At 37.1% G+C, this 27,293-nt stretch overlaps 1 protein-coding gene across 1 annotated transcript in view; it reads left to right on the forward strand.

Moving 5' to 3' along the window:
* Nucleotides 1-578: 578 nt before the first annotated feature.
* Nucleotides 579-27,293, forward strand: part of LOC145984104 (store-operated calcium entry-associated regulatory factor-like) — an 87,669-nt gene continuing 60,954 nt past the window's right edge. The window contains exons 1-2 of the mRNA XM_083117523.1: nucleotides 579-1,143; nucleotides 24,631-24,702. Coding sequence (XP_082973649.1) covers nucleotides 24,642-24,702 — 61 coding nt within the window. The 5' untranslated portion in view covers nucleotides 579-1,143; nucleotides 24,631-24,641. The remainder of the gene's footprint in view (nucleotides 1,144-24,630; nucleotides 24,703-27,293) is intronic.

Below are 27,293 nucleotides of genomic sequence, written 5' to 3' on the forward strand. Positions count from 1 at the left end.
CGTTGTGGTAAGGATGCTTACCGGTTGCAACTCTTTCCCATTTTAATTTTACAAGAGTACTTTCACCTCCAAAACAAAGCCCAACGCGTACAGTTTACCTATGTCAAAGCACATAGCAATCTTAATCCCCATCAAGACCTTGTGGATCATTATGCCAAAACAGCTGTGGACGTTCCTCTCCCCTCTCCTATCCGACTTGCCTATACGGATCTTTTCCCACGGGTCAAAAAAAAAATTCACTCTCAGTGGGAAAATTGGGTTCATGACGCAGTGGCAAAAACCACTACTTACAAATGGTTCTACGATAAACTCCCTATTCGACCCTGGTTTCATCATTTAAAAATGCCTCGTGAAGTGATCACCTGTATCCTACGCCTTAGAACGGGACACGTGACCACAAACGAGCATCTGGCACGAATTCATCAAACCCCCTCTCCCAATTGCACCTGCGGAGAACATAAACAAACCCCCACCCACTTATTTTTCCAATGCCCGCTATGGAACACACAACGACAGGCACTCCTCCACAGCCTCCTTCGACAAAAGGTTGCTTTCCCCTTCTCCTTGCCCACTCTACTTTCATCTCCTTCCCCCTCTATAATGTGGATTCTCTATGGATTTGCCCGACAGTGCGACCTTCGCTTTTGATTCCCTCCCTCATCATTACTGTAGTATATTGACAGTGAAGTGAAGTGTAAACCAATAGTGTGCTGTTTCTATTAGTGCGCGAAATTATAGCCCTCAATGTTCTCAGACCGTTGCCCAAGACTGCTACCATTCAAGCGGTGAGGGGCATGAAGAAGAAGAAGAAGATTGGCATATATGCAAACAGCCCTGGTCTGGCTCACCGAATTGGGCTCACGTGTAATCTGTGAAATGTAGCATCCAGTTAGAAAACAACACGATATGGCTTGTCTGACGATATGCGAAAAATTATGAGGTGATCTATGCACATGACATTTCAAAGAAAATTGCGTAATAAGCGAAAGTAAGCGCACTCTATAAATCAAGACGATTGGATGAGGAATGGATTGAGAAGTCTCTTGTAGAGTGTTTTTGTTATCTTGCATAATTTGCAATATACAATCGTAATTTCTTTGTGGTACAGTCTACGAGCAGTGTAGTCTGAGAGTCCAAATTGCAGTAAGTTTTACTTTGCATTTATTAGAATTCATAATTCCAAACTTATTGTGACGTAATGCGTTATTTCCATAATACCAAGTACATAGGCATGGAAAACTTCAGTAGTTATACATATACATAAAATAGTTGTGAATAAAATAGTTGTGAATTAAGTTACTAATAGAATGATAACATTCAATCACATTTAATACACCAGAGAAAACATGCATATATTCTCTGTGAATTATATCACATAATAAGATTATAACATTCCAATCGTATAAATATAAAATAACAAAACTATACTAACAGTTCGAGGTACTAGTTTACTATACCTGAGACACCTGTCAATGATTTATTTCACACTTTTTTACATTGCTAACGTACTATTCTGCATTCGGGAACATTTATTTAGGTGAAATAATGAATTTCTAACGAAAATAATGCATATTTCTTACATTTTTGAGTACTTACTGTTCTTCCTTATTTCCACACAATATTGCGATAGCTTACCTGTTTATCGCGCGTTGTGCCAGTGTTTTGTCGATTTGGAGTGTGCATGCAGTGTTGTATCCTTGTTCACCGAAAAATACCTAAATTTAAAAAAAACAAAAAAACACCACGATATTTTTTCTCGAAAAAAGTTCAATTTTCGACATAAAGAGTAATTATTAAACCATTTTCGTTAGCCCCAAAAACCATTGATGTTAGCCCCAAAAACCATTGACGTTAGCCCAAAAATTCACGATAGCCCCACGAACCATCACGGGGACGAGGTATGCCTACTAGGTTAGGTTAGGCCTTTTGGGTTAGGTTCCATTAGCACTCCCTTCATTCAATGTAGCATATACGGACAACGGCACATCATATTATAGTGAAAAGATGGCGTGGGTTGAAACACTGACTACGGTGTTTACGTCATCGGTAACACTTTACTATACCTGAGACAGATTTCTTCAAATTTACAGGAGAAAGTACTTATGCAAATCATTTTCTGTAGCGTTGTTGATGTTCGGGAATGTAGTTTTGATCCATTTTAATGAGTATGCATGTGGTTTTCTACGTAAATCTATTTCCGACGTGCTTTTGCTGCTGCCGCCATTTGCTTTCTGCATGAGAGCACAATGTTCCATGTGTTTGATGACGTGGTACTAATTTACTATTCCATAAACAGATTTCTTCATTTTTACACAAGAAACTACTTACGGTAATAAGTTAATGTAGCATTGTCTAACATCTGGAAGGTGTTTTCTGTCATGTGCGAGTGTATCATAGCAGAAATTCATTATTTTTGTTGAAAATTAATTCTCCGATGCACAATAGCTTTTGGCGCATACACGTCCATAGATTATCGTGCACCGTGCTTGTGTTTTGTCGATTGCAGGGTTCCCAACCACGCCATTGTTTTCAGAAAAGATGATGTGTCGTGGATGCGTGGTGAAATTCATACCGGGTGTGGAAGATCCACTGGATTTTGTAATTGGGTACTTGAAAAATGGGTAGCCCCACAAACCATTCACGCATAGCCCGACGAACCATTTCTGGCAAGGTTAGGTTAGGCAAGCATAGTTAAAATTTTGTTTGTGAAATAATGCGAAGAAGCTTAAAAAAAATTCACTTGAGTATTTTTTGGGTTACGAAGGTTGGCAACTCTGCATCGACAAAACACAAGCATGACGCGCAATGATCTGTGAAGGTGTACGCGCCATACTGTTTCTTATGGAAATATTGACATTACTTTCATAAAAAAAACGTGAATACACCTTCAAGAATGTTCCTTGAAGCAGATAGGTAAGTACGAATGTTAAAAGTGACGAAACTAAGTCACATGTGTTTGTGGAATAGAAAATTTTTACCATATTTCGCATACTCACTAATTGAGGCCTCCTAATCACGAATTTGAAGTTAAAATTTGGTACTCGCGTGTCGAATTTGCAAAAAAAAGGGTGGGGGGTCCGTGATCGCGACCGACAATGCACGATTGCTCATTATTTACCGCAAGATTTTGCGTTTCCAATACTTAAGAAACAAAATATATATTCCTGATATTACTACGACCCCGAATTTTAACTATGTTTGCCTAACCTTACCGTGAATGCCTTGTGGTGCTATGTGTGAATGGTTCGTGGGGCTACCAGTGCATCATTCTAGGGGTTTAAGGCTAATTGCGACCAGGCACCATCAAAAAATGTCAGTTTCGTAGCACTTAACGACTAATTTTAACTACACAATCGTGAGGAAGTGTCCTGAATTATTGAGTATGCAAAATATGAATGAATGCCCCGTATTACTAATATGTACCCAACTGAAAGTGACTAAAAAATAGCTTTTTCCAAAGCAAAACTTATGAAAGAAAGAACTTTTTAGAATCATTCTAGTGTGAATATTCATCTGAAGAAGACCCTGTTAGAGAGTGGAAACATTACCTTTTTAGTGTATATGTTTTTTATACAACAAATTCTGCCTTGGTCAGTATTTTAATGTTTTATTAACATGGAAGCAAGGCTTAACAGTATTAGCCTATTTGATTGTAAAATTTAGTCAAATCTTTACAAATTCACTCCGATACCATTGTGAATGCCTTTCGCATCACTATCATTCTAACAACCAATGTATGCATTTGTTATTATGCTATCATTGTGGAACCATTGCAGCAACAGTGCTACCAACTGTTGAATTTCACACTTTTCGTCCTGCACTTGGGCTATTGTTAGATGTAACTTCAGTTCATATAATAGAGACAAACCAGCAGAGTAAGAGAGACAGTGAGAGCGGGCGAACGTTATACTGAGAAGTCATGTTTTATATGAAGCCTCAAATCTTATCTTTCCCTCTTCACTAAAATTTGGGTGATGTGAACAGAAGTTAGAGGAAATGTTTGTGTGTGCCTCTATGGACACGTTGTTTGTATATTTCTTTTCATTCGATGATTGTATTCATATTACTCTCATATCAATGACCAGCTATAAGCTGATACTTTACGCTAAAAGTTGTTAATGCATTACAAAATATGAGTTTATTTTTGAAAGGTCTTGTGTCCTGACATCAGTCTCCAATATGGCAGTTGCCTTCTCTCTTTTAATAGAACATGAAACCAATCAGTATGGTTATGTAAGTGGCATCTGAATAGATTAAAAAAATCCCAAAATATGAGATCTCTTCTTTTAAAGAATCTGATTTAAAAAAATAAATATTAATATAGCTCCTGTTTAACAGCACTTTTATCAATTTGCAATAATAATTTTGAGTTAAAGTTGTTATTGTCACTAAATTGATTTAATTTTTTGTAATTTTGCATCTCATTTCTTTAACTTTTGGCTAATTGCGACAATGAGGTTGAGTAATATGATGAAATTGATGAATTGACCCTCACAAAGAAAGCCCATGCCAGGCTGGGATTTGAACCTGCGACCGCTGGCATCTTAGAGCACTGTGCTAACCTCTCCATGACAGAGGTAGGCTATTTTCACAGACTGTTGTTGACAGGGTAAAATGCAATGTAAATTTTGGCTTGAGAAATAAGTGAAGTTTTTGCTTGTTATGCTTGTCTTTAGTTACAAGTGGAAATCAGCAAGCACTGAATACAATTATGAGGAACCATTTAAATTGGAACAGTTAACATTATATGTTTCATCAACATAACTAATGTTTTGCACGGTGAACTTTTAATCAAAGTTATTGATATTTTTTCAATAAACGTTATTTGATGAAACATACCTACACCATAAAAATTATATACTGCATAAGTGTACAGATATGTCTTATATGAATATTATTCGTTACTTGTTAGATTGTAATTGTTACTTATCACTTATGGAGCCTTGATTGAAATTATACATACTGTGCTATCGGGAAGCTGATAGCGCAGTGGTAACGTTGCCACCTTGTAATCAAGTGAATTTTCCTGAGTGAAGCTGATAGCGCAGTGGTAACGTTGCCACCTTGTAATCAAGTGAATTTTCCTGAGTTCAATATCCAGTGCAGGCACATAGTGATTTGGATCTCACTTTAACGTTCCCCATTACCCTATCTGTGCATAAAGTAGACTTAAAAGAAACTTCGAGTTCTTAAAATTTTGTGGGTAACTTAGTGTAGCAGTTTTGGACAAACACTTAAATTTTCAGTCAGTTTTTATTTATCACTTTTTCAAAATTTCTTCAACCAACATTTCACATTGTGGTCTTGATGGCCTCTTTTTCTAAATATGGTCTTGTACAAACACAAAAAAAAAACCTTCTATTGTTGTTGGTCTAAAGTACAATCTCTCGTTATGTGCTTCTAACATACACTTGAGTTTTTCCTTTCCTTTCACCAAGAGTGGCACCAGAGATTTTCGAACGGAAGGGCTGAAGCTGTATATTGACAAATTAGGCTGGACAGTACATATTGATTGATTGATTTGCTTTATTTTACCATGTACTATATTTGAAAATCTTCATTGCAAAACTTTAGACTAGCAAATGCTCTAAAGTTACTGATAGTTTCATTTCTTAATCACAATCTCTGAATAGAAGTCTGAGATTTGAAAATATCCGTAAAAGGTGAAAGAATTGTTTTTGTACACCATTTTAGAAGCAGAAATATTTTATATGTTAAATTATGAAAAGTATAGTGCCTACATAATAAAATCTCATTGTCTGCCTTCGTGATTAGCCAAAAATGGCAGAAAAGTGAAGTAAAATAAACTAAATCGCTCATTAAATTATTTCTTTTTAACTTTCATTCATGTAATTCTTCTTTTAGTATGCGACGTTTTTGTTAAAATTATACTATGATTTATAAAATGATGATATCAGAACATGGGCAGTTTTCTTTGCAACACATCGAAGAGAAAATTTCAGAAACATGGGTTTTCTCAATACGATTGCAAATGTACTCCGCCCCCTTTTAAAAGTAGCATGTTTTCAGTTATGTTACTAATCATTAAAGGAATGCCTCAATGCATGTGAAGATTGAGTGCCATGCAGGAATGGAAATTTGCGGTAATTATCGTAAGACTTAAATTTCAGTTTTCATGTATTAGTGCCATTTAATGGAATTAGAAGTAATAAAATAATCCATAATAGAGGCCTCTGGGCTTCCTCTTATATCTTATGAGGCTTTGCCACTGTGGATATTCATATATTCAATAACTATATATTTATTATTTATGTAATATATATACAGCGTGAGGCACCTAAAAGTACCACCTGAAATAGCGAAGAAACCAGAAACAGTAGCGATGTGAGGTTTGCGGGAAACAATAATATCAAATGGGGCTCGTAAATTGGAGGTATGGGGTGGGTCAAAAAATATCGACAAATGGGGCATCTGGAGCAAAGTCATATTTTTTTAAATGGAACGATATACAATAACATGCATAATATAAAAGAGCACATGCAGAGAAACACAACGCCGTTGGTCTCATGCATCTACTGCACATAGGAACGAAGATATGGTCATGTGAAAATATGTAAACAAACTAACAAGTGGCCCACTTGACCGTCAGTACCACGGCATGTACAAGTATGAGATGTCCGAAGCCATTAGACAAGATGAAGACAGAAAGGAAGAAAAAATACAGTAGACATCGTCAGCCCCATGTATTTGACAGTGTTACAGCATATTGAAAATGACCATGAGAGTATGTCGAAGAACCACTGCGTAAGAAGCGAAAACCTGTCAAAGTGTGTGTTCAAAGTGGTGGCCGTCAGCTGTGATACAGGCAACAAGGCGCCCACGCAAACATCGTTGCACAGAATGTAGCATCTCGTAGGGAATGTCCCTACAGGCCACAGTAATGCGCTGTTGCATATCCTCTGGAGTTGTTGGCACATCCCGGTAGACAATGTGATTCAGCTTTCCCCACAGGAAAAAATCTAACGGTGTCAAATCTGGGGAACGAGCCGGCCATTTGACAGGCCCTCCACATCCAATCCAACGATTTGGAAATGTATTTTCCACACATGCTGTAGCACATCTTGCACTGTGAGCTGGGCACCCATCATGTTGGTACCACATTTCCCTCCTTGTCTGAAGTGGTATGTCCTCCAATAGTACAGGCAGTTCATGTTGTAAAAACTGTATGTATCGGTCAGCATTCAGTGTCCCTTGTATAAAAAAAGGGCCAATGAGATGTTCACCCACTATACCACACCACACGTTCACACTCCATGGGCGCTGGCGTTCCACTTGGCGAAGCCAATGTGGATTTGTCACCGACCAATAGTGCATGTTCCTTAGGTTGACATTTCCATGATTGGTAAAAGTTGTCTCGTCAGTGAAGAGGATACGTGACAAATCGGTGTGTCGTGTCGTAACATCCATGTGCAAAACCGATCACGGTCCACAAAATCATTCCCGTGAAGTTCCTGATGGAGGGAGATATGATATGGGTGAAACTTGTGTGTGTGCAGAATGCGCAATACACTTTGCTGACTCATCCCAACATCCCTGGCAATTTCACGGGAGCTAACGTGCGGATTCACAGCAACAGCGGCGAGAACATTTGTTGCACCTGCCTCACCTGTAGTTGGCTTGTTCCGCACACGTGCTTGTGGTGTTACACTTCCGGTGTCTCTTAATTTAATAAATAACTTACCAAACAGACGTCGAGATGGCTGTCGTCTGTCCGGATATCTCTCTGCGTACACACAGTAGGCTTCTGAGGCATTCTTTCGGCATTCCCCATAAATCAGGATCATGTCCGTTTTTTCTATGTTTGTGAACACCATAATCTTCGCTCTTACCACTACGACTGCTTGCTATGAACTAACACGATCTCGTGGACCTGCTATCAAAACTTGCTCTGCGTAAAGGCAGTTCTGTCAGGCACCTGAGAAGTCTTACATGCCGTGGTACTGACGGTCAAGTGGGCCACTTGTTAGTTTGTTTACATATTTTCACATGACCATATCTTCGTTCCTATGTGCAGTAGATGCATGAGACCAACGGCGTTGTGTTTCTCTGTGTGTGCTCTTTTATATTATGCATGTTATTGTATATCATTCCATTTAAAAAAAATATGACTTTGCTCCAGATGCCCCATTTGTCGAAATTTTTCGACCCACCCCATACCTCCGATTTACGAGCCCCATTTGATATTATTGTTTCCCGCAAACCTTTCATCGCTACTGTTTCTGGTTTCTTCGCTATTTCAGGTGGTACTTTTAGGTGCCTCACGCGGTATACTTATACACACACATAGATAGATAGATAGATAGATAAATGCAAGGAGGGCCAAGAGGGCTAAATAAAAATCAAAGAAGGTGAAAGGAAACACTCACTGGACAGTGGAAAAAATCAAAATTTTCGCTAGCTTTGGTTCCGTCTCTTTCGTCTCACACCGATGATGCTACTAAGCTAGCAAAAATTTTGAATTTTTCCACTGCCCGTTGAGTGTTTCCTTTCTCCTTCTTTGATTTATATATATATATATATACACACACATGCACACACACTCAAAATTAATATTGCAAGTTGCTAAACAGGGCAACAGAAAATATAGGCGACGAAGGCGCAACAGAAAACATCAATATTTACAAAAAATACAGAGGTTCATTGGGTAAATACGAGTAGTAACATATTTCTTTACAAACATGAAAATAATTGTGTACATGCTTGATATGTAAGTTTGGTGCTTATAGTTACAATAATATATATATATCGTGCGAATTGGAAATAAAATTAGATTGTTTGCATAATTGAATTCTAATCCTTCCTCAAAAGTAGCACATTTAAAATGGATGTAAATTAGTTCCAATTCTGGCTCAGTCTGCGGCTGCTGGTAAAAAGGAGCTCCGTTAAAATTTGTTATTTTGAATCAGATCTTTTTAAATGAATGAATACCATATTTTGGATTTTTTCTTGTTTTTCACCAATCAGATACTACTTGCATAACCCTACCGATTGGTTTCTTGTTTTCTTAAAAATAAATGGTGGCAGCCATGTTGGAGACTGATGTCGTGAAATACGAAAGACATTTACCGTGAAGTATCACTTTATAGCTGGTGAATGATATAAAGGCAATATGAATACAATCATTGAATAGAAAAGAGACAATAAAACATACAAACATAGTTTCCATTGAGGCACACGCAAGCATTCCTCTAACTTCTGTTACATCACTTAAAGTTTACTGAGGCGAGAAATATAAGATTGGAAGCTTCATGTCAAACAAGATAAGAAATTAAGTTCAAAGAAGTTATAAAATTAACGTTCCCTCCCCCCACTCCCTTTGTCTCTCCTACATCTCTCTCACTGTCCTGCTGGTTTGTCTTCTTTTATGAACTGAAATTACGTCTAACAATAGCAAAAGTGCGGGACGAAGAGTAAGATATTCGACAGTTGATAGCACTGTTGCTGCAATGGTTCCACAATGATAGCATAACAACAAATACAGGGTGGCGACAGACCTGGAAAATCGGGAAAAGTCAGGGAATTTGAGGTGTCAAAAGAATTCAGGGAATTTTGTCTTCATTGACTTTCTTTTTTCTTAAGATATCGTTATGGAACCGTGCACGGGAACAGGAAATCTTGTTGCTAAGTTTCGGCCTCAACTTTTAGGCCCCTTTTATGCACAACACAACCATGGCACCAGAAAGCAGTGATGGCAGGAAGAGAGAGAGAAAGGAAGAAAGAAAAATTTGTGGAGGGGCAGAAAAATATGTTAAGCCTCTAAATATTATGTGGAAAATGCATTGAATTATTATTTATTCTTGTTCGTATTGGGACAGAACTGTCAACAGATGGAGGGGATGGGAGTGGGTGGTGCCATACGATAGTTGTCGGACGTCGTAGTAAGGCATTTTTTTGGACAAACTGAAGGAGCATGGAAACAAATAGGCTCCATTGATACATACAATACTTGTCGAGTATCGCCACCCGATAAAGTATCTCACTACAACATGCGACAGAAATTGCATGCATGGCACTCTTATGGAATTGATTTTTGTTGGATGTCTTCTGACTGCAACATCCAACAAAAATCGCATGCATAAATAAGAACTTTAGACTGCAAATATGCTGATGAAATTTTATTACTCTTCTGGCTCACTTCGCCCTATTTAACACTGTAACAACAGATGGGTCTTTTAGACCCGGTTTCAATTTTTATACCTGTTTAATTTTTTTAATGCTGCAAATGAATGTGTTCTCCTTCCGTGACTTTTCGCCAATTTCAAAAGTATTTGAAATCATTTATTGTAATCTTTGGTTATTTTTTAAGTTTGGTCAGAAAATGTATTACTCGCGTTGCAGACGGACGGGTCCTTTAGGCCCGATTTTAATTTTTAAATATATAGGCCTATTTTTTTCTACTGCAGAAATATCCCTCTTCGCCTCTGTGACTTTTCAAGGATAGTCACAACCTTGAAAAGCGTATTCCTGGACCCCGTGGCTGAGTGGCTAGCACATCGCACTGCGATGTCAATAGGCCTATATATTTAAAAATTAAAATTTCGAAATTGGCGAAAAGTCACGGAAGGAGAACACATTCATTTGCAGCATTAAAAAATTAAACAGGTATAAAAATTGAAACCGGGTCTAAAAGACCCATCTGTTGTTACAGTGTTAAATAGGGCGAAGTGAGCCAGAAGAGTAATAAAATTTCATCAGCATATTTGCAGTCTAAAGTTCTTATTTATGCATGCGATTTTTGTTGGATGTTGCAGTCAGAAGACATCCAACAAAAATCAATTCCATAAGAGTGCCATGCATGCAATTTCAAGATGATCTATTGATAGCATCATATTGCCCCAAGAAGAACAAGGTGGTGATTGTACTTTCTATGTTCCATGAACAGCCAAAAATCGACGCTTCCACAGCACAGCTAATAACACAAAATGGTACGAAACTACAGTGTAAAACGAAAAGCTCGGAGATGGCCATGGTTATATTTCATGACATGACCGACTTCAGTGCACTAAATGCATTTGTTTTGTACCAAACAGTACATCCGTAAGAATTGGGAGCCAAATCGGGTAGACGTAGAAGGTTCTTTCAGTACCTGGGAAAGGAGCTCAGTAGCAAACTAGTAATGGACGAGCAAACCAACGAATGTTCAAATCAAAAGCAAGGTGTACAGAAGCAATCCAGAAGGAGGTGTCATATTTGTCCATCAAAAAATGATCGGAAAACAAGAACAGTGTGCTTGAAATGTATGCAAACGTTTGTACTCAGCATTCACGTGTTCTATGTAACACATGTTAATCGATGTTGTAAGTTATTTTGACAATAGTAAATTCTTACAAATCAGTAATGATAACTGGACGTATGATAAAAATTGATCCAAATGTGAGAAAACAATTATACTCAAAACTCAAAAGTTTATTTATAACATATGTTATTCAATGTTTAAAGTTTTTTTGTAAAACATGTTACATATTAGAAACATGTAAATGGTTAAATGTCATTAATAAATTACCTGAAACATTATTTTCAGTCATTGATATAAATTAGAAAATTTGAACGCCTGAAAAAAAAAGTATAATATTTCCTGGGGTCCAATAGACCCGATCCGACAATAACGTATAGTCATTGTATCCATTGTAATAGTGTTAATGTAGCAGTGCTACGAAGGTTTTCTTTCATCATCTTGACGTATTACTGGTTTCGCACAAGTTAACATACAATTACAATGACATTGCACTATCCTTAGATATCAAGAAGAATCCAAGAAAACGGGATATATATTGAATACTATCAAAATAAAAAAAATGAAACATAAATCTGCATTGGTGATCGTTATAAAAATTTGGCAAGTGGATGCTCCCAAACTCAAATTTACAGCAACACTAGTATTGCAATGAAATTAATGCCACACTCTGTCCTGAGTGAAGTTAACATCCAATATTATGAAATAAAATACTGATAATGAATATGTAAATATTTTAATATCATATGTACTCGAATCATACAATCATAAAAGCATAATCACTTTCTTCAAGAATTGACTTTTCTCTGCCAGCCCTGCTAAATTTTCACTTTTCATCTACTGATTTATACGAGGGGTGCCCAGAAAGTAATTTCCAATTAGTAGGGACCTTGATTCTTCGCAAACGCGAAAACCGTGAAAAATGTTAATTGCTGCAAAGTTGTGTTTATGAATGTGCAGTGATGTCTGGACACATTTTTCGCCCGTTTGAAATATTGAAATAATGCGAATTTGGCATAAAATGCGAATTGATGGCGTTTTTAACTATTTTTTTAAAAAAATGTCCTAGAAGAATGAAAAATTCTGTGAAATCCAACAATCTTGTCTTTTCTAGGCTTAAAGAAACAATATGTGCCATATTTGTGTACATCGAACGTGCAAGTTTTCCAACATGTTTTCAAGAGTAAACTATAATGCTTGTTATACATTGAATAATTCCGACAGCCACATCAAATCATGTATTTCCCACGATTTTTTCAACTTGTATCAAAACAATTTGCATCACAGAGCAAAGTGGCAGGGTTCTAACAGGAGATTGAGTGCATATCTACCGTCACACGAGAGCCGCATCTTCAGTATTTGTTGCGTGATGCGTTTTGAATTACAAAGCTAAGTGCGGACAATTGGCATTTGTTGAGCGAGAAATAATTGAGCTCAGTCGTTGGGGTGTCTGACTACCATACGAGAGACCTGGAGTTGATCCCCTGTGGGAGACAACCAGGATCTTTTCCACTTGTTCAAACTGCTCCGGCACCCTCCCAGCGTCGTATTGAGCGGGTACCTGGTGGATACTTTGGGGGGGGGGGGTTTAAAGGTATCCAGCAGCATGGTGCTCAACACACCACCCACACCTTCGGCCGTGATCAAGAAAGTGTAGGACCCTAACTCCACACCCCTATACACCTTCATGGCAAAGTGCAGGGGAGCACTTTACTTTTACTTCCTCAAAAATCTGTTCCAACATATCAAACTGTCACGAAAATATGTAGACCATGTGACCTACAATTTAAAATAATAGTTTAAAAGCACAATGGAAATATTAAGTTTTGGTATACTTGGCAGAAAAATATTCTAAAACAAAAACGCGAATTTTGGGAATTGTAACACTAACAAGTCAAAAAAAAGATAATGCCAATTTTTGGTTTCCATAACATATCGGTATCCATAACATGAGATTGATTGATTAAAATTTTTGGGTGCCTCGCCACTTATGGTCATTATGCACCCTTCAGTATATAAGAGGAAAATTCCATTATCTAAAACCCTTACCTTAAAATATGGAAAACAACTTCCCAAAATAACTTCCAGGATATCAAACTCTCACGAAGAGCCGTAGGCCATGTGACTTACAATTTGAAACAGTAGTTTAAAAACACGATGAAGGTATAATTTCAGGAATTTGCCAGAAAATGCACTACAATGAAAACTTGAATTTTGGGAAAATTGACACCGAATAGTAAAAAATAAAAAATACACCAATTTGAAAAAGATATAAAAAAATCAATGTCCCTACTGATTAGGCATAAATAAAACAAGAATATCAGTAGTAATTTATTGCATTAGTAACAGTGAGTCCTAACCTAATTTTCTGCATAATAACCACAGTTATACTGGCATTTGTCGTAGCATGGCACTAAATTTTGTATGCCCATCGCATATGTGTCTGACAGCAAAGACTGGAACTATCTCTACTGAAGTGTAGCTGTCAAATCCTTGTCCTGCCAGAAACCTCTTCAGTTGAACAAAGAGATGAAAGTCTGTACATGCAAGGCCATGGCTGTACAGGGAGTGGTCCAAGATCTCCCCTCTGAAGTGATGCAAAGGGCCCATGTGTACTCAGCTGTATGGGGTTGTGCCCATTCAATTCACCTTCTGTGAATTGTCTGTACCGTCGTCTGACCATACTATCACTCACAATGTCCAGTCTGCACACCTCACACGATTGCTGGTGGCTCTGTGCAAAAATCTGATTACTACACGTAGGCTACATCACATTCAGTGGGAGACTGTATGAGAGCTGCAGTCTTTAACCTAGAACAGTCCTAAAACGGCTGCATTGTGACTGTACCAGATTACAGCTACATGCCACTTCTTTGGATCCTTTTTCAGGATGCCCCTCGTATATGAACTTTCAGAAGCTGTTATTAACAGAGTGTTCCTGTTTTAATGTTTGGTTAGCTAAATCAGGTACCTATACAATGCACATAAATTGCTTGCGTTAAATTTCTAATACATACCCTTTTCGTGAGCTATAATGGTATAACTGCATGTTGTCAGTTTCACAGTACTTCACGTGAATATACTGTACTGAAGGAGAAATCCCATTGGTAAAGTATGGAAATATGACACTTTATTTTGTACAATTCAATGGTTTCACTTATGTGCAAGGGTTAAGTTGTTTGCTTTACAGAGGAAAAAGTAGGTTAATGCATCAAAAAATGAGTCCACTCATGGTTCTTGCAAACAGAAGGTTCCAAACCTCAGTGGAAATATCAACATTATACCAAGAATGGCTAAGGAGATTGATAAATTACAAATTTTCATTCTTCATGAATTGCTCTTCACTCGAATCTCATTTAGTCGTAACTTTAAAAATAATCAAGCATTTTATTTTAAACTCACTGCGTATGATAAAATTCCATAATCCTTCCCTAGCTTGTAGGATTGTAATAATTTTCCAAATTCACTATTTTGCAGTTTGAATTCAAATCATAGAAAATAGAGAAATTAAGTCAATTTCATAGAAGATAATATTGGTACTTAACAAATCCATACCTATATCTGTATGAGTTTATTATTTCATTTGCAAAAACATCGATTTAGTTTAGTTTGTAATTGTCACTGAGAAATGTAAATTTTTTCCTGGCAAATCTGGAAAAGTCAGGGAATTTCATTTTTGCTTGTTACACTGAAATATATACATTGGGTGTTAGAATGATAGTGGTGTGAATGGCCTTCACAATGATATCAGAGTGAATTTACTAGAGATTTCTCAAAATTTTACAAATAAAGTTAAACAGGCTTCTCAGTATATGATATGACATATAAATATACACGTTAAGAAAACTAATATATATATGTGGGGGGGGGGGAAGATGTTGTAAAAACGGGTTGATGGATTTGAAAAAAAACACATAGTGCTAATATTCTTTGTAGGCAGTTTTATGTAAAGTTGATTTTTCAGACACTGAGAAGCATTTTTCTTGAAAATCTGTTATCACACCAGTCTTATGGATGCTAATCACTTAAATTAACATTTTCTTTTTAAAAATTATTTTCGAAGGTTTTTTTAATATATTGGGATGGCATCAAAGGCAGACCTTCCACTGTGATTCCCTCCCAATCTCAAGTGATTAGCATCTAGGGCCAATGCAAGAATGAAATTTTCCCAGAAAATTAAAAATTAATAATTTTTAATATTTTTGTGCCACATAAGTATTGAACTACAACACGACTTCTCATGATTGTAGGAACATAACACTGCTACATACGAGATATTTTCATTCACTTTGGTTTATTGTGGTGAACATTGCAGCCTTCGGAATAATTTTCTTTTTCAAATTTTCATTTATTATTATTCTTTTGTCAACTTTCATTATTGGTAGATAAAACAGGGTGTCTACAGTCTACATGTGATATTTCAGTGTTGTATTTTTTCATTAGTATACATATGAAGGTATGATATACTCAAATTACAAATTTCAATCACTTTTACATATAATAATGAGAACAAACGAACACTTTAAAAATGTGCACCAATTAGGGGTTGAGGGGCAGAGCCTCAATTTTCAAAATTTCCTAAAAATTAAAATTCCTGAAAATTTTGCATATTTTTTTTATCAGATTAGTGGACAGGCATTACATATTCTGAAAGAGTGGTCTTTTGTCATCCTTTCCTCCAAATTTGGTTCCATAAGGCAGATGCTAGAAGTGAAGTTCTGAAGTTGTTTCCATAAGCTGGCAACACTGCCACTATTATACACTATTATTTTTCCCTTAAGAACTTATATTCAACAAAACTTTGTATGGTTATAGGAATGTACCACTTCTAGGTACTACATTATTTAAATTCACTTTGGTCTATTGTGGTGGGCAAAGGGCCATTCTGAATACCAATTTTTTTTTTTTATTAAATCAAATTTCTTATTCCTTCATTCACGTTCATTATTGGAAGGTACATTGTATAAATTTCATATCCGCTAAAAGCCCTGCCATTCTGAAACAAAGCAAAACTAATTTCACCTCTCAACGACAATTAGTTCTTGGCCTATGATTTTTATGGTACATAGCAGCAAGTTTGAAAATCATTTTCTTCATAAGTTCCCATCGAAGAGGCATTCCCTAAAGTTTAATGATGAACTATCAAACGATTTTCAACTTAACTTTACACAGTTATAGGTTCAAAGCAGTATTTCATTTTAGTATTTTTCTATTTAATTTTGAAATTTCATTTACTGGCATCCCCCATCAAAATAATAGAAATTTCATATCTCTGAAAAGTAGTTCTCATTCTATATACAGGGTGGCACATATTGCATCTACCAATATCAGTTGGCAACCCTGTCCTAACACAGGTGCACATGCGCAGAAGTCTTCCATGCTTAGGCAGCTGCTAGTCTCACAATCAGTCTGCCATGGAATGTTCACCTGTTCAGACATGAATCATGGCAGTGGATGTGTTCATCCGAATGGGCTCCATTCAGGAGGTGCAGCAGGCTCTGCAATGATGATCCAATGACTTTGGCATCAACTCGTGCTCGAGCGTCACAACATATATGATGGGTCTGACAATAGAAAGCCCATGGTAATGTGCAGAAACAGAAGTCTCCATGTCGGAAGAGGCATATTCTCTGGCATCCTGATGCTTCTCTGTGCAATGCCTGCTGCATCTCGTGAATGGAATCTGTTTGAATGAATGCCTTCATTGCCATAATTTGTGTCTGAACTGGCCAGTGATCCATGGCAGACTGATTGCCAGACTTGCATCTGCCTAATCATGGGAAACTTCTGTGATTGCCAAATGATATTGGCAGATACAATATGTGCCACCCTTATATATATACACCACGTGAGGCACCTAAAAGTACCACCTGAAATAGCGAAGAAATCAGAAACAGTAGCGATGTGAGGTTTGCGGGAAACAATAATATCAAATGGGGCTCGAAAATCGGAGGTATGGGGTGGGTCGAAAAATATCGACAAATGGGGCATCTGGAGCAAAGTCATATTTTTTTAAATGGAACAATATACAATAACATGCATAATATAAAAGAGCACATGCAGAGAAACACAACGCCGTTGGTCTCATGCATCTACTGCACATAGGAACGGAGATATGGCCATGTGAAAATATGTAAACAAACTAACAACTGGCCCACTTGACCGTCAGTACCACGGCATGTAAGACTTCTCAGGTGCCTGACAGAACTGCCTTTATGTCAAGCAAGTTTTGATAGCAGGTCCACGAGATCGTGTTAGTTCATAGCAAGCAGTCGTAGTAGTAAGAGCGAAGATTATGGTGTTCACAAACATAGAAAAAGCGGACATGATCCTGATTTATGGGGAATGATGAAAGAATGCCTCAGAAGCCTACCGTGTGTACGCAGAGAGATATCCGGACAGACGACAGCCATCTCGACGTCTGTTTGGTAAGTTATTTATTAAATTAAGATACACCGGAAGTGTAACACCACGAGCATGTGTGCGGAACAAGCCAACTACAGGTGAGGCAGGTACAACAAATGTTCTCGCTGCTGTTGCTGTGAATCCGCACGTTGGCTCCCGTGAAATTGCCAGGGATGCTGGGATGAGTCAGCAAAGTGTATTGCGCATTCTGCACACACACAAGTTTCACCCATATCATATCTCCCTCTATCAGGAACTTCACGGGAATGATTTTGTGGACCGTGTTTGGTTTTGCACATGGATGTTACGACAGGACACACCCGATTTGTCACGTATCCTCTTCACTGACGAGGCAACTTTTACCAATCATGGAAATGTCAACCTAAGGAACATGCACTATTGGTCGGTGACAAATCCACATTGGCTTCGCCAAGTGGAACGCCAGCGCCCATGGAGTGTGAACGTGTGGTGTGGTATAGTGGGTGAACATCTCATTGGCCCTTTTTTTATACAAGGGACACTGAATGCTGACCGATACATACAGTTTTTACAACATGAACTGCCTGTACTATTGGAGGACATACCACTTCAGACAAGGAGGGAAATGTGGTACCAACATGACGGGTTCCCAGCTCACAGTGCAAGATGCGCTACAGCATGTGTGGAAAATACATTTCCAAATCGTTGGATTGGACGTGGAGGGCCTGTCAAATATCCGGCTCGTTCCCCAGATTTGACACCGTTAGACTTTTTCCTGTGGGGAAAGCTGAAGGACATTGTCTACCGGGATGTGCCAACAACTCCGGAGGATATGCAACACCGTATTACTGCGGCCTGTAGGGACATTCCCTACGAGATGCTACATTCTGTGCAACGATGTTTGCATGGGTGCCTCGTTGCCTGTATCGCAGCTGACGGCCACCACTTTGAACACACACTTTGACAGGTTTTCGCTTCTTACGCAGTGGTTCTTCGACATACTGTCATGGTCATTTTCATTATGCTGTAACACTGTCAAATACATGGTGCTGACGATGTCTACTGTATTTTTTCTTCCTTTAACACGTTCTGTCTTCATCTTGTCCTATGGCTTCCGACATCTCATACTTGTACATGCCGTGGTACTGACGGTCAAGTGGGCCACTTGTTAGTTTGTTTACATATTTTCACATGACCATATCTTCGTTCCTATGTGCAGTAGATGCATGAGACCAACGGCGTTGTGTTTCTCTGCATGTGCTCTTTTATATTATGCATGTTATTGTATATCGTTCATTTTAAAAAAATATGACTTTGCTCCAGATGCCCCATTTGTCGATATTTTTTGACCCACCCCATACCTCCGATTTTCGAGCCCCATTTGATATTATTGTTTCCCGCAAACCTCACATCGCTACTGTTTCTGGTTTCTTCGCTATTTCAGGTGGTACTTTTAGGTGCCTCACGTGGTATATGGTAATTCGACCTATTCCTGGAAAGTGGTAATACTAGAACACATTTGCAACAAATTTCACCCCATGCACCGGGGTCGGAAATCAATGAGTTTCTAGTTATTGCAGTTTGTAGATTTTCTTGACATATTCCGACTTGCGACCAAAAAACTACTAATTGTAAAAAAACTACTACACCTTGGGCACTTAATTGACACGTTGCTAGCAGGTGACAAATGAGTGACTACTGGAAAAAAAATTCATGCCCAAAATTCCCATACCCACAGAAAGAAACAGTCATTGGAGCACACCTCATGAAGAAATTTGGAAATTATCATTTAAATCAAAGAGGATTACTCAAATAAATGGTAACACAGCGTAAAAATTACGGAAAAAATTTGTTTCATAAGCTTTCCAAGAAGATACAAATGTTGTCAATTGGCACATGGGTTGGGGGAAAAATCTGAATAAAAAGCGGAGAAGGCACATTGTAGACCTCTTTGTAAAGTGAAAAGAAGTTATCGGTTTTGAGAAATAAATGAACGAAAATGAGTGAAGTAATAATGTTATTATTATCATTCTCATGATTCGTGGTTGTCAGAATTAACTGTTACAAAAACTACAAATCCTGTTCAAATTGCCTCCCCCGGTTACGTATGCAAGCACGCAGCTTGCGGTGTACTTCAGACACAGACACTCGCATTGACACTCTGTCTCTTTATGTGTCTCTGTCTCCACAAAAAAAAAAAAAAAAAAAAAAAAAAAAAAAAAAAAAAAAAATAACCAGCTGGAAAATTACATAAGAAGTTGTATTTGAAAAATAAAATAAAAAAAAATCAGTATTGTCGTATGTCTACACTCTTCTGGATCCAATTGCAGCACAGCTCTCAGTCGATCGGTTTGTAGATATCTGAAGCTCAGTATACTTTATACCATGCAGGGGTGCCCATCCCCTCAAAGGCCAATGGCGCAATCCCCCAAAATCGTCATGCGTCCCCCCAAAAATCATATCATTCGTGCCCTCAAACCATATCGTAATTCCCACGAAGTATTAAATTACGACATCATGTCTACCAAAAGTAACTTTTTTCTTAGCTTTACTGAACACTATATTTTATCTGCCCTTCCTCCCTAAACAGAAGTGCCCATCACTTAAAACTGGCCCTAAAATCATTCATCATAATCCCCCAAAAATAGTTTGGATGAATAAGTAATAATTGAGGTCTATTTGAATGAAATACCATGTTAAACTGTCCTAACTTTTTAATTGTTCGATTTTCGAAAAATAAAACTTAATGCTTTGATTGGTTAAATATAATAAATTAAATTATGTAAATGTGCATATAAATAGTGTTTGTGGGTGGGTTTATAAAACTCGCAATTTGAGCATTTAACACAAATTTTTACACAACTTAAGATAGAGATAGAAAATTTAACTTTGGCAAACCAAATAACATGCTCCTGCCGAATGACCGATTAAATTATTGTTTCACGGAACATTACAGAACCCTAGCTAGAAATTCTTAAGCTCAGGGCGATTATATAATATGGTTGCTCTTTCAAAGAACTCCCACCCCCCATTTTCTTGGGGTAAATATAATTATTTTATTATCCCATAACAATAATTTCGTGGATTTTACTTTCAGTGCAAATTTAACTTGTTAAAGTAAAATTTTTCTGTGACAAGAAGTTAGAAATGCAGATTCGTTATACTTTTGTTCCAAATGATGCACCTGCTTTAAATTAAGCAGTATACCAACACTAAGCATTATATTTTAAGAAGTGATGTTATTAATTAATATCAAGAATATCGCTTATGTCTTGTAATGCAACTGTAGTATAAAACTTTACATATTACCTACTAAAAAAAAAAAAATCTCAGTCTCCACACCAGAATTTCCGCAACAGCCTAAGACAATAGTAATATACAAGAATTGGATCATCCCCCTCAATTTAATTCTCAATGCTCCTCTAACTAAATTACTCGCCATAATCTAAAACCTAGAGTTGGATACTGTCCACCCCAACGTTTAATTCAGATTCCCCCCTCCCCCCAAGAACCCAAGTGTCAATTAATGCCTAAAATATAATAGTTGGATATTTGCCCCCCCCCACCCCTCGATAATACCCTCTAACACTTTCTTTTCTTCATCTAATGGATTAAATACGGTGCATTTAAGGTGTAAAATTTGCACATATAGTTTGGAGAAATATATAATGTTGAATTTTATATTATTTAAAAGGGAACCCCTCCCCTCCCCCCAAAATCTCGATGTTGCAACCTGTGCCATAATCCCCCTCTGTGGGCACCTCTGATACCATGGATTGATTTGGCTGTGGTGTGGAAATAAGGCACACTTATTCAAACTTGTGAGCATCTGCGAGGGGTATCTGGAATCCTCGCTAGAGAATGAGCTGATACAGTTTGCACGCCTAGTAAGCAGTAGCAATGTCAAATATCAGGAAGACATCCCAATGGAATGGTCTATGTTCCGCAGTACATTTCGCAATGTCGAAATTCTCTTTAGAATGTATTTGGTCTTAATGGTAACAAACTGCAGCGGAGAAGGATCTTTCTCAAAAATGAAATTAGTGAAAAACAGGCTTCGTGCTGCCATGGGACAGGATCGCTTATCCAATCTTTGTTTATTAAGCGTTGAACATGAACTTCTTCGTGATTTGGACTTCGATAATATAGTAGATGAATTTTCGGCGAAAAAGGCAAGAAAAGGGTGTCTTTAAGTGTGAAGCCTTTGGGAATTTTCTTCAAGAAAGTGTAGTTACTACAATTTCCACAATGAAGCTGTTGGTAATTGTCCAGTAGATGGACCGTGCATATGTAGTGACATATTTAATCTTAATTGTAAATAATATAATTTATAATAAATTATGTATGTAAGTACAGTCTACTGCTAACTGCTCTGTTTCCATCTGAACCAAGGACGTATTTAGGGGGGAGGCTCCAGGGGGCCTGGACCCCCCCCCCCCCGAAAGATTTATCAAGTACTCAAATTAAATAATGAAAAATTTATTCATTTAGCCGTTGTTATATAAATTCCTCTGAACTTATTGTAAGACAAGGATTATATTGGGATCTTATGGCTTTGAAGGGCACGAAGGATGTATTTCGGGGGTCTGGATCCCCCCCCTCACCCAATAGACTTATTAAGTACGAAATTGATATTATGAAAATATACTCGTTTAGCATTTGTTGTATAATTTCTTCTGAACTTTTTGGAAGACAAGGATTATTATGGGATCATACGGCTTTGAAGGACAGGAAGGACGTATTTAGGGGGTCCAGGTATCCAGACTCCCCGAAAGACTAACAAAGTACTAAAATTAACTAATGAAAATATTAGCCTTTGTTGCATAATCGATGGTTATTAATTTCCTCTGAACTTTTTAGAATGCAAGGATTATATTGCGATCATACGGCTTTGCATCACATTACAAAGAAGATTTATATACACTACTAATCAAAATTATATGCGTAAAATTTTAATCAGAAACTTACATTTGTCCAAATACATGTAACGGTATTTTTGTTATTCGATAAATATTCAATTATTCATCTATTTGACATTAATTTCATTGCCAGGGCACTTGTTTTTATGTAAGTTATTCTGATCATAACTACAGGTAAGCTCCGTAATGAATATGCACTGTTATATCTCTATTCTTGTACAGCCTTTTTACCTAATCGTGTGATTATATAGTTTTAATTTATGTATTGTAATTAGTATTAATTTGATTTAATATAATTATTTTAATTTAAACATTATTATTTTATTACTGGTATTATTAATTATTATTTTATTATTACTATTTTATTATTTTTATTATTCCTGAGACACTTGGTTCAGACCCTCCCCCGAAATATATTTCTAGATACGTGCCTGGTCTGAACCCCCTTAGTATTTACTATATATTGTAGTTACGGTGTTCACTCTTCATAATATACTGTAGACATTTAGACGCAGAATTTTACTGCTGCTATAGCGCTGTAATTTTCATCCTGTAACATTATTTTACTGCGCTATTCTCCCTGCAAACCTATCTGCGATATGTTCGATTGTGAATGACTACTGATTCTAAAATCAGGTCTACCATTTCAACTGCTGCAAATTGGTGGTTAACTTATTGAGCTAATAAAGCTCCTAGTAAAAAATAATAAAAAATGGGGGCCCCCCCACCAAACATTTTGCCCAGGGGCCTCCACCAACCTTGATACAGTCCTGCTTGGCACTGAAACAGTAATTATTTAACTGCAGTCATATTTGGCATAATACACAAGGTTGTACCTATTCAACTTACACAAGTTTGTGTTTCCACGTGAATTATTTCTATATGGATATGGAAACTTTTTGAACCCCCCTTGTCTGTAGTAGAGACTTCACGTCCTTGATCTTCTCAGTGGTTAATTTTGTACCATTGAGATACATCACACAGCTAGTACTAGACTTCCTAGATTTGTTGGTCATCCTTTCAGTCGCTTATTCAGATTCAAAGACATAAAAGGAAACATGCTGCTATGACTATGAGTGTATCAACACTCCATGACACCGGGAATATCCCTGCTAAATCTCATTGCTTTTATACGAACCCAACCCACCTTCTCCCCAGTGTCAGATGATCTTCATAATAATACAACAACAGTTTTATAGCTTTATTTTGTTTATATATTTGTTATGCTTTCCTAATCTTGTTGTTGTACTATCATCACTATTAATGTTTAATGCCTGACTTTGTTAATAATGTAATATACTTATATGAATTTCTTACAAAACTACTGAAGGAATAATATCATAATCATCATATGCCATAGTGAACTAAGCCCAAATAACATTACTTTTGCTGGCTTTTTGAGCTTGCTGATAATAAAAAGGGAACAACTTCTTCCTTATGGAGTACTTAATATTATGCACCTGGCCACTCTTTTGTACCCATAATACATTAGACACAAAAGAATTCGCAGATACTATTATGGAAATAGTTCACTTTGGCAAACAATCAATCTTTCACTAATGCGTAACATAAACAAAGCACAAAATAAACTATTTTTATGCAATAAAATGTTCCTTCTACCTGTGTCGAACGTTTCCGACAGACCATCAGGCTCGTAAATATCAGATGATCCACTGATAATATCGGAACTGTCACTTTCGGTATAATTCATGCAAATATTTCTGTGACTGCGTTTAAAACCAACTACACAAGATGCCATCTTGCTGCCTCATTTAGTGCACTCTGCCAGAAGGAAGTCAGTTCTACCAGCCACATGCCATAACGATTTTTGTCTGTCATGTTCATTCTTTTCCAGCTAGAAGCTAGTTCATTCTTGCATATGAAACTACTTACCTCTGGAAATCAATTCTACGGTTTAAGTAAAAAATGTGAAAAATGGAGTTAGTTCACTCGGGCATAAGACCATCCATTTGTGTAGTACGATTTACTTAACATTAACTACATGCAGGAGCTTTCATCTTGTTTAAAATGCTAGTATTACATTCTTCCTTTAATGTATATATTATTTTTCAGAGTTTGCAACCATGATACTCAGGATGATACTTCCAGTATTTGTAATGTTTTTGGAAGTTTGCCTTTGTTGGGGTAAGTCAAGAAGACAAAGAAAATTGTTTTCTTTTTGTATTACAAATTAGCATTTCAGTTTATAATGGAGTTCTCTACTAGTTTGATTCTTCTCAAAAGTACTTAAGTTCAAGAGAATACTTTTGTGGCTTTCTTTACTTGATATTATTGAAGAACTTCGTTAGATACCAGAACATGTTATATAAAATAATATGTACCCTAGAAAGTATATGTATTTTTTGTGATTGCAATGTATTTTAGTGATTTGGTTAAAAGACATTTATTAGATATGTAACAAAATTTTACTTTGCTGTACTGTATTTTTACATATCAAACATTCTTACCATGCTCATGCAGGCTGATATAAGAGGTTATAGGAAATTATATGTACCAGAGGAGATATATACAGATTTTCAGATCTGTACGAGAAACATGCTTGCAACTCGGTCATATTGCAATCTAGAACAAGCATGCCCTTCAGCCACACAGGGGGATGGGACTGTGGAGATTGGTTTCATCTTTAAAATTCATAGAATTTCCCATAAAATTTTGAATGCAAAATTAATGGCCTGAAGGGAGTTAAAATGTGGTAAGAAGTTCAGGTTTATTGTTACATAAACAATACAAATGTATTGTATGAAATTCCTGGCTAACTACCCAAGACAAAATTTTATTTGATTGTTTAAAAAAGAAAAATAGAAGAAGCCATGACAACCCATATACCCAGTGGCATTGCAACATATCACGAGGCCCTGGGCGAGATTAGAATGCGATGCCCCCATCTGTTTTTAAATTTGAAATCTCAGTGTGAATCGATTCAAAACCTTCAGGCATACTTCAGCAAATTATCATATTTAAAAAATAATAAATTACTGAAGAAAATGATATTTAATAATTTCACTCGCCCTAAAAATGTATTTCTTTGTTTTCCGAGAGCTGAAATATGAAGCTATAGGAAGGAAGTAAGAACTGCTTATATTATCTATTGACTTATGAGTTGCAAACATCCCAAGCATTTAAATGCCTCGCAATTGCTTCATGGCAGTTTGAGGTGCTTTATTGTCAAATATATTAAAATTGGGAGTGCAAGGTTGAGAGAAAGAAGAAAATACAAGACAAATTTCTTTTTATTCGAGAATGGAATAAATGGGTAAAAATACACACACAAGTTATCGTGAATTTTTGCGTAAATTTTTCACATGAGAAATATGACAATAATTTTTACTTTTTCCAGGCTCCCTTAGACTTAGAGCCTGCCCACCTGTGTGTTACGCCCCTGACTTGACGTATTGTAACATTTAACTAGAATTTAAAACCAGATAAAAACAGAATGTTTTAATTTTGTCTCCTACACAAATTAGCCTTTTCCTTCTTTTACCCCCCCCTCACTTCTATTTAAGACATTTTTGTATCAACCCCATGAGATGCAAGTCCCTGGCTGATGGCCCACTTTGCCCACTCCTTGCTACACCACTGCATATACCTCCTTTACAATTTCCTGGGCACCTCACCTCAAAACAATGAAGAATGACGTTATACTGCTGAGAAACCCTTCGCGTTCACTGTCTGAATTGTGGGCTCAGACAGAGCCACACACAGGAGCCTTTAGGTAATGTCCTATTGCAGAGTGATCAAGGAACTAACTTCCTGTGTGTGAATTCTATCCCAGGCAAAATAGTCTTTTCTGTGTATGATTCCTACTTCCCTTTAATACCTAAACTTACATTTTTGGTCAAATAACATATAAAGTCATATAATAATTTTTTGACAGAAGCCTAATTGGATAAATAAAATCCTTTGTGAATGTGACATTGTGATCAAGTTGGTATGATAACTTCCCAGCATGCCAATGGTCCTGGGTTTGCCTCTCATCAACGGCAGATTTTTTTTTTACAGGGCATGGACAACTAGTGTATACCTAGGATGGAATTAATTACACATACCAGCACGACTGTTATTTTAAATACAAATGTAATGGTTTTGACAGTAACCTTTTTGTGTGATTTCTTAAATAAATGAGTTATTATATAACCCATGGCACGTCAGCTCGCAAGGACCTTGGCCTATCTCCCGACTGCCAGTCTCTCTCCCACAATCCTACCTAGAGGTGTGGAGATCTTCAACCCATAGTGGGGTCAGCACTTCGAACCCCAGCCGTTATAGGAGATATGCGTGACTGGGTTACGCCACTCTCTCATAGCTCCCCAATATCCTCATGATTGAGGGTTGCCACTGGTCCTGTACACAGGCTGAGAACCCAGAGACTGAACCCAGGTGGACTCGAACCCAAGCCATCTCGCAGTCAGAGCACAGAGACCTTAGACCGCACAGCCATGGAGGAGGACATAATTATTATATAATAATAGCAAAAATAATGTTCTGAAGACTACCATTAGTCAATCATTTTTTGGCCAATCAGTATCATCTCGATTTACATTTGTATCCATTTGCTGTGTAAAAGTATAAACTCATCTGCATTGTAGGATTCCAGAAAAAATAGATACAGTACATGTATTTGTAGGTGACAATGCAAATTTGTGTGAACAAACTCTAAATCATCATTAGTTTAAAATATAGATCTATGTAATTTATAGTCACAGTGAAAGTAGGTA

This window comes from Lepisma saccharinum, chromosome 2 (genome assembly GCF_977018435.1).
Source record: "Lepisma saccharinum chromosome 2, izLepSacc3.1, whole genome shotgun sequence".
In the NCBI taxonomy this organism is placed as follows: Eukaryota; Metazoa; Arthropoda; class Insecta; order Zygentoma; family Lepismatidae; genus Lepisma; species Lepisma saccharinum.